This window comes from Pezoporus wallicus, unplaced genomic scaffold, assembly GCF_028554395.1.
Source record: "Pezoporus wallicus isolate ANWC-B61680 ecotype Strahan unplaced genomic scaffold, APGP_CSIRO_Pwel_v1 contig_7274, whole genome shotgun sequence".
NCBI classification, from domain to species: Eukaryota; Metazoa; Chordata; class Aves; order Psittaciformes; family Psittacidae; genus Pezoporus; species Pezoporus wallicus.
The window spans coordinates 2,785,718-2,798,091 of NW_026637137.1; the positions used below are offsets into that span (position 1 = coordinate 2,785,718).

Genomic DNA, 12,374 nt, shown 5'->3' on the forward strand with positions numbered 1-12,374 from the left:
TAATTATGAAACTTTCAGACTTCTGCTTCACTTGTCAGTCTCGAAATACAAGTTTGAACCTACTTAACCACAACAATTTTAAAGTGAGGTAGGTTTTCAGTCCTTAAACCCTTTACTTAAAAATCTGCTAAGTTTGGAATATGGATATTCAAATATAGCTCCTAATAAACAGATAAAGTTAAGATACTTTTCAAACCAGAAAATAATGCTAAATGCTTTTTTTTTTAATGTGAAAAACCTACATGTTAAAGTATGACTAGAGGTTTCTGAAATTGAGATATACAAGAAAGAATATGAGGATGAATAATTACTTGTACTAAGAATATGCTGAGACGTTAACAAGTGCTAAAATGAAGAAAGAGATACAAGTCTAGTAGAATTTGACTCAGCATTATGGTTAAAGGCTTAGGTATGCTGTAATGTGAATAAAAGTGGATTATATAGCAGTTTCAGGAAAGGATTTCCAAAGTGTCTCTACCAGGGGATGGTGAAAGATTTGTTCTGGTCTGTTCAGTGCAAGCTTCCTAGAAGGAACTTTTTGAACCAATGTAGTTTATGGGCTTCTGTTATTTCTGTTGTAAGTTTACAGAAACGTGCGTACTTACAAAACTCTTTCTAAATGTCTCAGTTCCATGTAAGGTGCATATTTCTCAGTCTTTGTAATAAGACCAGAAATAGCTACTGTAAGCAGGTGGCAGGGATCAACTGGTTCAGAAGTGAAAAAACCCAGTCTTTCAGTCATGAAGCTTACTTCCTTAGCATTTATTTCTTGTGAAAACAAAATGCAGCTTTTGCAAACATAGGACAAAAGGAAAGCGGGTTTTCAACACCAGATCATGAAAAACCAAAAGCCCCATCCTATAAGAGGACACAAAATTCCTACCGAGCAAATGGCTCAGCTACTACTGCATGAAAGAGTGTGTATTTAAGGTATATCTGTCAGTGCCTCTTCACTCTGTTTCTATGACATTTGCTTCCCAAGGCCTGTATTTTGCACTAAATCAGGCAATTTTTATTGTCCTGAGTTAAGATGGTTGGCATTATGATATATTAAGGCAGCAGTCTGACAACTGTTGTGTACAGCCAATTTCACATTATTTTGGTAGTGTGCATAAGGTGATCACATGCTCTACTTTCACTATTGGAAGGTCAGTACTCCTTTTAGAAGGGGTTTTAATTCTTAATTCCTATTAAGTCTATTGGGAGTTACGCAAAATTTATGAAAGTTCAGATTTTGAGTGATTTACATACAGCTATAATATTTTCCTTGCTAACCCTTCTGAAATTGAGAGCATGTAATCCTTTTTTTTTACTGGAATTTCATTTTTACTTCTGGGTAGGGAACGAAAATTCACAAAGTCCGTCATTTAGTACAGAGAACCTCATGTAGACTTGGCGAAGGGAGTTCTTGAGGAAGAGTTTGACATAGACACAAAGTAGATTGCTCATTACTGAAATGATAATAACAAGGTAGAAAGGTAAGCTGATGTACATCAGATGTGTACAGCACGCATATATTTAAAGTGCGTGAAGAGGCACTTTGTATTAGTATGGTGTCCTTGAGAGTAGGCTGTTTTGTGGATTTCCTTTGGCCTTGGTTGATAAATCTTGGGGGATAAGAGAAACAATGGAGTCTAAATTGAATATACAAGTTCTGAAGTGTATTTGTGGAATAAAAGTAGGGGGAATATTTTTTTCTAATATTTATTAAGATGTAGGTCAAATAATTTACTGGTAGCGGGCTGAGAGAAAAAAAAAGACAGCATCTATTTTAAGAACCAATTTAGATTTTCACATAAATGGAAATCAAGAATAATTCTACTGCATTACACAGAAGTATATAAGGGCTGGTGCAAGGTCAGAGTGAAGCCTCCTGTTATTTCTGTTCAAAATGAATTTAAATCAGGATGACTGCACTGATTTCAGCAATTTCAGGCTGTTTTTTTAACCAGATGAAAATTTGGCATTCAGTTATCACAGTAAGTAATTCAGGTAATATTTTCCCAAGGAAAGAGATGGGGATGGAGCCTAATGTGGCTGCAGTTCCCCATGAGCACCATCTGGTGCAAAGTGCACTACTGGTCAAATGACAGGGACCCCTCTGTCCTATCGATGTAACTATTGCATCCAAACCCGTATTTTGGGTTTGATCTTGTCCTAAACTCCCACTGATACCAATGGGAACTATGTGTGCAACACAGTCTTTTATTCAGGCTGTCAAACCTTAATATTTTCAAAACATTGAGATAATTCACATTTAGGGCTTTGCACTGAAGCACTTGAATTCCGTTTGGAGTACAGTACCAGCCCCATAAACCCATCTCTAAAAATCCCACCCTGAAAAGAGGATTACTGTATATATGCCACGTTTGCTCCCTTTTTTCCATAACATTTTAATGCCTCAGGGATTGAGTTTCATTAGACGCAGTGGGAAAATCCTGGTACATCTGGTTTCCCTGTGGTCTTACATGATGGCTGAACAGCCTCACAGCTTTTGCGGTCAGGTTCCCTATGGGTTCACACTGTGATTAGATTTGTTCACCACAAATATATCCTTGTTTGCCATAAAGATATGAGTGAATTGAGCTGCTGTTTATGCATCCCATTTGCAACTAGGCTTTCATAGAATCATACAGTAAATTAGGTTGGAAAGGACCTCTGGAAGTCACCTTGTACATTTCCTGGCTTGGTCTCTTCCCAGAGATGATTTCTTTTTTCCCCTTTTGTGGATGGACAATTTACAAATGCCCTTTCAGCTGACAGAGTGACCTCTGCTTTCTTACTTCTCTCAAATGCAAGGACTCACCCCAGCCCACACACATTCCATATTGTAAAAGACTATATGCAAGTTTTGTAAAAAAAAAGTGCAACATAAAATACTAAACTTTGAAATGTGAAATGTGGCATGGAAAAAGGTTGAAGATATATAAGCCACAGAGCTATTCCTGAATGTGTAAACAAGTATCTGATCACCTGTCTGACTTCTGTCACAGCAGGAGATGATGGATCCATGGAGCAAGAGGGTAACAGTGGCCTGGGCATGCATTTGGTAACCAGTGAGAGTCAGCTGTCACTTCCCAGACAGGATTTGAGGTTATCCAGCTCCCTTTGCATCAGGACAGCCTGCTGCCATAACCCTGCCGTGGGAGATGGTTGTGGCAAAGTTGCATGGGCTTCAAAGGACACAGTTTGGCCACCCCTTTATGAGAGCTTGATTTCATTTTAGGACAATAAAATTTTTTTAGCTGACTTCACTGCGATTTTTACCAAGGCCATAATTATTACTAGATAACACTGACCTGTTTTTGGAAGAGCACTCCCTACGTATTTTTAACATAGAATAGTTTATTTTCTGGGATTTATGTTTTCTGTCTGCAAATACAAGAGAATGAAAAACAAGACTATGTGGCGTTTATTGCTGAATACCGGTTTCTTATTGGCAAGTGCTCCGGATACACAATCAGTGTCTTTCATTTTTATGAAAAATGAAAAGAGACTTAGGTAAGGCCCATTGCAATATTACTTTTGATGAAAAAGGACTTTTGGGTTTTTTTTTGTAGATACAGACTCTAGACACCATAGATGCTATGCTGCCTCCAAATCTCAGATAGATAGACTTTTGGAAGCTGACCACACATAGCCTTTCTGAAAAGGTCCAACTTTAAGAGGCATAATCATTCCTTGCTAATCATGCAGACACAGAAATAAAGACATACTATTGAGAAAAAAAAAAGAGTCAACAGGGCTTCTGCTGATCCTCCAGATCATCTGCATAGATACAAATAAAGTTTAAAACTGCTACCATGTTACTTATCAGGAATCATGTTTGTTAGGTTAAAGTCTGAGACACAAGTTCAGGTATTGACTGTCATTTCCATAGCCATCTAAGCTCAGAAAAAAGTTGGCAGAAAATGCCCTTGAACAGTTCTAGAATTAATTAATGACATTCTCATTTCACAGGTGGTTCATGCAATGGGAAGGGAACATATTTTGATAAAATTGACAATTTTCTTCACTTTAATTGTGCCAAGATTAAATTTGGTAATGTTTTAGGACTGCTGCTTTTTTTGTGAGCGGGTAGAGAAGGGATGTGCAGTTGGATTACTTATTATTAGTATCATCACAATGTGTGCAAATAGCTGCACAAACAGAGCAGAACAGAAGAAAAAGACAGACCTTTCTCTAATAAATTTTATAGAACTATGTCAGGCTGCAGCATTTTGACTCCATTCAAAAAGAGAAGGTGATTTTCATGCTTTTCTTATACTTGCAAAGTGAAGAGTAGCAGTACGAAGGTGTGTGCAAACATTTTAGTGCCTTGAAAGAATAGCAGCTGGGAAAGCTGATAGTAGTGCTGCTTCCAGCAGCAAAGACTAGTGAGTAGGAATACAACCAATACAACCAATAAAACCAACAGGACAGCTCAAACAGAACACAAAACTTTAACCCAAGACAGCAGCAAGCTCTAGTTTTACACAGTAGCATGTCTGGGGATACAATTCATTCTTCCCTGCCTCTAGTGGTCGCAACTCCTAGGTCTGCTGGATACCACACCACCTTCAGGCCTTCACTTCTTATACAGGTCTCGGCTCATGAAAATCTCCGTTCTGCTCTAATGAGATGAATAATCCAGAAACAAAAAGCTATGCTGTCTAGTGTGCCTGCACCTTAATGTGACAGAGCCTTCCACGTATATTCAAATTTCATTTGAATGAACATGGAGCTGACAAGACCAGTACAACATCTGGAAAGGTTTTGAATATTTATATAATTTTATTGTTCTTTTACTTAAAAGTAGATGTGCTTTTATGGTATTTACCATACCATAGCTTGGTATGTAAATTCCAGCTTGCTTGCTGGAAAGCTTGCTTTCTGAATATTGGAAATGTAGTATTTAGGTGCTACTCTGTATTCATGTGAACTGAAAATCTTCATAGTTTCAAAACTGCTTACATTCTTTAACAATGTAAAGCTTAGTAGTGTGGTCAGTATCTAACGTATTAACAACTTGTCCCTTGCAAGTTCTGATTTCAGCAGGAATTAAGTGTTTTGGGTCCTGTGCATCTTCAGAGAAGGGCCACAAACATGATCCAAGGACTGCGAAGCCTGCCATGTGAGGAAAGGCTAAGAGAGCTGAGTCTGTTCAGCCTGGGGAAAAGAAGGCTCAGGGAGACCTTATCACTGTGCTCCAGTATTTAAAGGTGGCTACAAAGAAGGCAGAGTCCCTTTTTACAAGGAGTCACATGGAAAAGACAAGGGATAATGGGTACAAGTTACTTCCAGGGATATTCCAGTTGGACACAAGAGAAAAAATTTTCACGAGAACAATCAGCCATTGGAATAATCTCCCCAGGGAAGTGGTGGATTCCCTGATGCTGGACACTTTCAGAATTCAGCTGGATAGGGTGTTATCTGGTCTAGATCATTTTTTGCCAATAAAGGTTGGACCAGGTGATCCTTGAGGTCCCTTCCAACTTGGTATTCTATGATTCTCTGATTCTGTGATTGGTTACATCAATCTCACCCAACATGTTTCTGCATTTGTTTCTGAATTAGTGGTCTTAATTTTCTAATCAAGTGAACAAGCTGTATTTCTGTTGAAATACAAATTGTTGAACAATTTGTTCAAGTGTAAACTGCAAGGACAAACAGATCCAAGCCCTCCTTTCCACCACTCTTAACAACCTCGTCACTCTATCAGTTGAGATCTGCCAAACCTTTCATCAGACGTAAAACTGAATGGAAAGGTTACTTCTGTGATATAGTAATTAAAGCACCTACCATGGTAACAGACCTATTACAAATCATCCATTTAGTCATGTTTTATGTTATTACAAATGGTAAGCCCAGCTCCCTGCTCCCTTCTCACAAAGCCTGTGTAAACAGCTTCATGGAAAGAGGAATCAAGGCTTCAGGCTTTATCTAGTCTATACACAGGAGTCTCTAAGCTGGTCCAGGGGCAGCTCTCATGGGCAGGGACATGGTGGCCAAGAACCATAAGCACAACACCCTCCAGAAATCATAGTGAACATCCTGGAGATATGACCTACTTCCTGTGATACCACTGCAGCTCAGTGACTCTCCTTCTACTTGTTCCACTCATCAAAGGATACAGTAGGGTTGCAAACATTAATACCTGTAAGCATATAAGGGTTCTAAGACAGAAGGTGCCATAGAACTGCCAAGTCTCACAATAATGTTAAAGCAGCACCACTGGCAGCAGGAGAAAGGGTTCACAGCAGTTCCTTATCAGTTTTCATATACCCAGGGAAGCAAGTGCATTAGGGACCGGGTGAAGTGTTTAGAGTTTTGGTCACACATACTGTTGTACCCAACAGAATAGCAAAGCCTAGCTGGTGTGTAGTGCCTGAAGGTACACCATGAAGAGCGAAGGGTTTCTGACCATTTACAAAGGGACTGTACACTGACTGTTAAATGTTTGTAGGATGGCTGGTTTTGAGCTACACTACTAAAGCAGATGGAAATCATAGCAGTCAAAATCTACTCATTCATGACTTGAAGCTTTCTTGCACTAATTAGAGGGTAGGGTGTATTTGTTAAGAGGTAGGCATTGTCAGGCTGTCTTGGCTTTCTGCTCTAAAGACAGCCACTGATGGTATTAGTTTAGCGTGCAGTGAACTGCTTTGTGTACTAGCTCAAGTCCCACATGAGCTAGAACTGTTTTCATAAAATGCTGGGATAAAACAAGCTCTTTTGAAGCCTCCAAAATATATAAATGTATAATTTGAATAATTGTAAAGCACTAGAACATAATTTTTCTTTAGAAAAAAAGAAAATGGTCCTTTATACCCTTGGATTTCCAGCTAGAAAACTGCCATAAATGGCTCTTGTGGTGTAAAGGCAACTACATAATAATAATGTTTAAAAATCACATTCAAAAGGAAAAATAAATACTTCAAGTTTACCTTGTACCAGAGAAACAGGCTTCTTCACAACGCAAACTGCCAGTTTCAAAGTAAGGGGACCGGCCCCCTTGAAGTGCTCTGAACTAACTGGTATTGAAATGAGATAAACAAGTAACAGGACTAAAAGGCCACATTAGTTCGTAAAGTCACCTAACATAGGCAAAAGTATATAAGAAAAAAATACTTAATATCAGTAATTTAAGCAGTTTAATTTCTTGTCATCCCGATTTTCCTTTTCATAAGAATTACTTTATCAAGCTGATGACAAATCATACATGAAAGTTTATTAAGACAAAAGAAAAACAGGGGTATCCGATTTTACACTCAAGCCATTAATAAATGTGAGTCTTTAACAATAAAGCTGCTGTCAGAACCCAGGAAACAACACCATTACACTGTGCAAACACCTTTCAATAGAACATAGAGCTTCGGGCAAAGAACACAGTTCCGCATATCCCTGTCGCCTGATGCTAATTACTCTGCTAAAGCTTAGCTCTCCTGGAACCAAACTATTACACAGCTCTGCAATACTACTGCCAGGGATCTTTTCCAACGTAAAGATAAAAAAGTCTGCGAAAAGCTGCTTGTGATAAAATTTATTCTATTGAGAGAGCAGTATTTAATATTCTTCTGAAAAATTGGCAAAATTCTCTAACTTTGGAAAATATAAAGTTAATGGTGTGGTGGTTTTGTGGGTTGTTGTTTGTTTTTCCCAGGGTAATAGTTTAGCCAAGCTGGAACATGGATGATCACACGTTATGTGTGCTTGCATCCACCCAGTTGAAAAATCAGATTCAGGATCATCTACTGCTGCTAGGCAGCTTTCAAAGGTGACACTACTGGCTGAAGCTCTTCTTAGGGCTGTAAATTTCACCTGTACATAGTACTTGTGCACTATGTCCCTTTCTGCCTTTTGGAAGTCACAAAAAGGGTTCAAGAAGAGCTATCTGTCAAGACTTAAATCTCATCAGAGTAACTTTGTGACCATTATTATCCCTGTCACTTCAGAGCAGAAACCTACATTCTTGTGGCTTGCTGGGTAGAGTCCTGGAGTTTTAACCCCACACAATTTCAGAAGCTTTTGTTTTACCTTCCTCCCTCCATCAACTATGAGAGGGGTATAAATTGCAAGACTGAAATCACCAGGGCTTCCGTCTCCTCAGAGGTTGGAAAGCAAAGTCAAACCAGTCACAAATGACATACAGAAATCTTATGATTTGGATTACATGATCTGCCCACCCACTACAGCCCTGCCTGACAACTCCTCTAGCCATTGTGCTTTGTGCTCTATTGAACAGAGACACAGAAGAACAGTATCAATATATGTGGCACTGCATCACGTTTAACCTTCTTCCCCAGCTCTTAAAGATAAAAGCCAAGATTTCTAGCAAAAATGGCAGCATTCACACCACAAAATCAGAAGGAAATTCTGTGAACTGTGGAAAGCTCACCTTCCTGTGCTCCTTATCCTGCTGCTGCTACAGACTGCGCTCAAGCGGAAGCTAGAGCATCCTAACAAGCCAGAGGGACTTGTGGTAGACATTTCTCAGCTGTGCCATCTCACCTTTGGTACTTAAAGAAAGAAATGGGTCCTGTATATGCTACTGAGTAGTCTTTCAACCATACACCATACAATCTGACTGAGCATGAATAGAGTAAGACAACTTGCATCAACCATTTTGCATCAGGATTTTTTACTTTGGTTTTGGTGCTGATCTTTTGTGGAACATATATGCATCAGTCAGATAAGAAGCCTTAACACTTAGCTAGCAGCATAAGTTTGTCATGAGGAAGACACTTAAGAACAATGGACCTGTTAACTAAACCCAGGATTTTAACACAACATTTCCAAAAGAAGTACGTGCACAACTGTCTCATTATAATTCTAATAGCCCCCTAATGCAGAAGTATTACACATAATTCTCATTAAAATAGGTAACTTCTGTTTTGGGGAAAAAATTACAAACACCAAATGAAATAAGCCTTAAACCTGGTGTGCCTAATAGAAAGCCAAGTACAAAAAAGTAGAGACAAACCCCATATCCCTAATCCAATTTATGTAGCCTTACATGTACTTTTCTGTGAAATACACATTAAAGAAAAATACTGGTTCTGTTCTTAAGTGTATCTACTTGGTAACCAGAATACAGGCTACAGGAGAGGCATGTTCTAAAATAAGTGAAAAAAAAGGTTTAAATATTCTCTGAAGTCTCATCCCTGTGACCTGTTAGGTGTTAACTGTCATTATGAAGAATGTGAGCATATGCACACAAGTCAAAGCAGTCTGCTCACTAGCTATCTAGTTACGAGTACTTCCAAAGCTCTGTCGTTCTGGCTGGAAGATTAACAGCTGCATCCTCCTGATTAACCCTTGAAACCAAAATTGAGGAACTTTCTGATGGTCTCCCACACATGTTCCATTTATAAACATTTACTGTGAACCACTGTGGTTTTCCTTCCCTGTTCAGAAAGTTCTTATCCTTCTCTAAGAAAGTACTTAATCACAATTAAACACAAGCAATATAAAATCATTTTACTGTCACAAGGACAGATCCTACAAATCCCTTTTACTTGTACAGTCTTGATTCTGCTGCCTTGCACAGTAAGAGAAGTTTGCAAAAATATCTACTACATGGTTTCTGAAAGTCATCCAGAACCAAGCTTAGTCTCACACCCGAGATCTCAACCCCAAGCCATGTTTGGAAATGCAATTCATCTGAGCATCTTCTTGAAATCACTGTTGCCCATTCCTTTTCCTTGCGTACAAGCCAAGGCAGGCACAGAATCCAATGACACTGACGGCAAGGCCTAGTAGGAAGGCGATGGTATCTCCTGCATCCAGGGCTTCAGCTACTGGCAGCAGCAGCAGCAGTGAAATGAGGACCAGGAAAAGTTTTGAGGTGTTCTTGGTAGAAGGCATACTGATGGCCAGCTGACCCCAAGGGGAAGTTAAAGGAGAAAAGCGGTGGAAAGCTTGGAAGCAGGTATTTCAGTGTTATCTACAAAGGAAAGCAAAAGGAACGTCTTGCTGAAAGCCAACCAATGTGACTGATGTATTACAAATACCTTTGTGGGACTCAGGAAATTACGGTTTTATCTTCACAATTACAAAAGTAAATGACTTACTATCATGAGAAAGCCACGGTGGGATTGCTATGTTGTTATACAGCTTAGTGGAAACTAATCTTTTGGAGCCCTACCACGAGTTAAAATCATACCCCGCTCTCCTGCCTGCAGCCCACTGTGCCTGCTAACTTCATGTTGTGCTACGTGGGTCTTCTCTACCCGCTCTTCAGGGCTGGGCGGCTGCTGCACACCACTTACCCACGCCTTACAGAGCTGGACATCCCCGTGAGCACAGGGACACCACTGCACTCCGGCGGGGATCCGAGTTTCACTGACAGCCCCTCCCCGGGTACGCGTCTCCGAGCACACCTTACTGCGGGACAAGTATTATCCTTCCTGTTCCCTCTAACTTCGGCATGCCGCCGGCACCCACCCGCTCCGCAGCCGCTTTTGCCGCAGAAGCGGCTCACTGGCGGGGACACACGATAGAACCCCCCGCCGAGATGCTCCACAGTGGCCGAGGCCGCCTGGGCCACCCGGGACAAGCGGCTTCTCCAGCAGCCCCCATCGGGGCTAGCAGCGGGGCTCTCGCCCGCATCCGGCCGGCCTACACTGGAGGGGCCGCGAAGCAGGGAGGCACAGACCCGACCCGTCCCGTCCCAGCGGCGCTGGGCTGGCTGCGAGACGGCCGCTCCTCGGGGCAGCCCCTGCCCGCACGGCGCCCCTCAGTCACCTCCTGCCGCCGGCTCCGCACTGGGGGAACCTTCCCGCTCCGCGCCGCCCGGGCGGACCCTCAGCTGCGAGAGTCGCCGGCCCCCGCCGCCTCACCGCGCTCCCGCTGCCCGCCAGCGGCCATGACAGGAAGGGGCGGTGGTGCGGCCGGGGGCGGGCGTGACCCGGCCGGGCCGCCTCCCGCTCCCGGCACGCACTGCCGCCGAGGCGCCTCAGCCGCACTGCCGTGGCCGGCACCCGGCGGCAGTCGTAGTGCTCCTGTGCGGTTCGGGCGCCCAGCTGTGGGCTCGGGAGCGCTGCCCGCCCGGCCGGCCTGGGCTCGTGGCGTGGTGCCGCCTACGGGCAGGTAGAGCACCGGGCGGCGTCGTGGTGAACCCCAGCCTAAGGAGCGTGTCGGCAGGCAGCGGGCCCGTACTGCGGCTTAGCTGAAGGCAAACCATGGCGGCTTGGGCTGGTTGTCCCTAGAGATTTCACTAAAACAAATAGCACACGTTACCTTTAGCTGGATTACAGGCAGTACCTGCTTCGTTTCACATCTAGGCTGTCCCGCAGCTGTGATAAGGAGTACTCGGCCATTATAACCAGTTCCTGCTCTGAGGAAAGCAGTTACGGGGTGGATGGAAAGCAGTCTGGTGCCTTGTAAAACAAGCGTCTAGGGCACAGAGAAACGTCACCAGGTATTACCTGGGATCGCCCCAAAGCCTAAATCAAGCTTGTCTCGATTTTTATCCTATTTCTACTTTGGGCAAAGCTGCTTGCAGAAATAATTGTGTTACACTGTTCTGTTACATGGAGTGGGGTTAAAATGTCCTCGTAAATGCTGCAGCATTTACAGTTTTTATCTAAGTGGCAGAGCTCAGTTTTTATCTAAGTGGCAAACGTGTGCCTAAGTTTGAATATAAGACCTGTAAGCTGTTATGAATTCATAAGTATGTGTATCTTTGGAACGCTCGCAGAAATAACCAGAGGAAAGGGTGCTAATCTGATGTCAAAATTGGCCTAGAATGTGTAATCCATTACATCAAGCATTAATTCTGAGTGAGAAGCCAAGGTCTCACAATGTTAACCAAGACTTGTGCAAGAAAACCAACTTTTGTAAACATTTCTCTTAAAGAAAGAGTTTCCAATGACCTTCTTAAAAAGCAGTGGAAACCCAGATTGTTCTACATACATATAGCCTTGCCTCTGTGTTATGTAATTTCACTGTAATTGCCCTTCAGCAACCATTCTTCATGCTTATAGGAACTTCAGAAATTTGAGGGGGGATGTTACCATTGTGCTGATTGTTATTCTTTCATTAATGCCCTTCCTTTCCCCATCTGTCTGTATCCATCAGCTGTCAATTTTATTAGACAATAAATGTCAAGGGATAGTACAGTCTTTTTGCTCCCTTTTAATACCAAGTAGCATAAAAGCATCTTCATTATGAGCAGTAGTGCCTAAACTCTGTGTAATACAAGTAGTAATGAATATCAGTATAACTCATAAGCATCCTTTTTTGTTCCTGAGACATCTATTTAATTTTCTCAGATCTGAAGTACTTCATGCTTCATGTTCAGTTCTGAAGGCATTTTCTCAAGAAACTGATGCCAGATAAACTCACTGGAGAAAAATCCTGAAGTTCCTAAGAAAGATGTCATATCATGGAGG

General features: G+C 41.8%; 1 protein-coding gene across 1 annotated transcript; it reads right to left on the reverse strand.

Moving 5' to 3' along the window:
- Positions 1-9,318: 9,318 nt before the first annotated feature.
- On the reverse strand, positions 9,319-10,812 carry SMIM30 (small integral membrane protein 30). Its single transcript, XM_057403651.1, has 2 exons — positions 10,726-10,812; positions 9,319-9,925 (listed from the first exon to the last, which is right to left on the reverse strand). Exon 2 carries the CDS (start codon positions 9,844-9,846, stop codon positions 9,661-9,663), a length of 186 nt encoding a protein of 61 aa, XP_057259634.1. The 5' UTR covers positions 9,847-9,925; positions 10,726-10,812; the 3' UTR covers positions 9,319-9,660.
- Between the last annotated feature and the right edge of the window lie 1,562 nt (positions 10,813-12,374).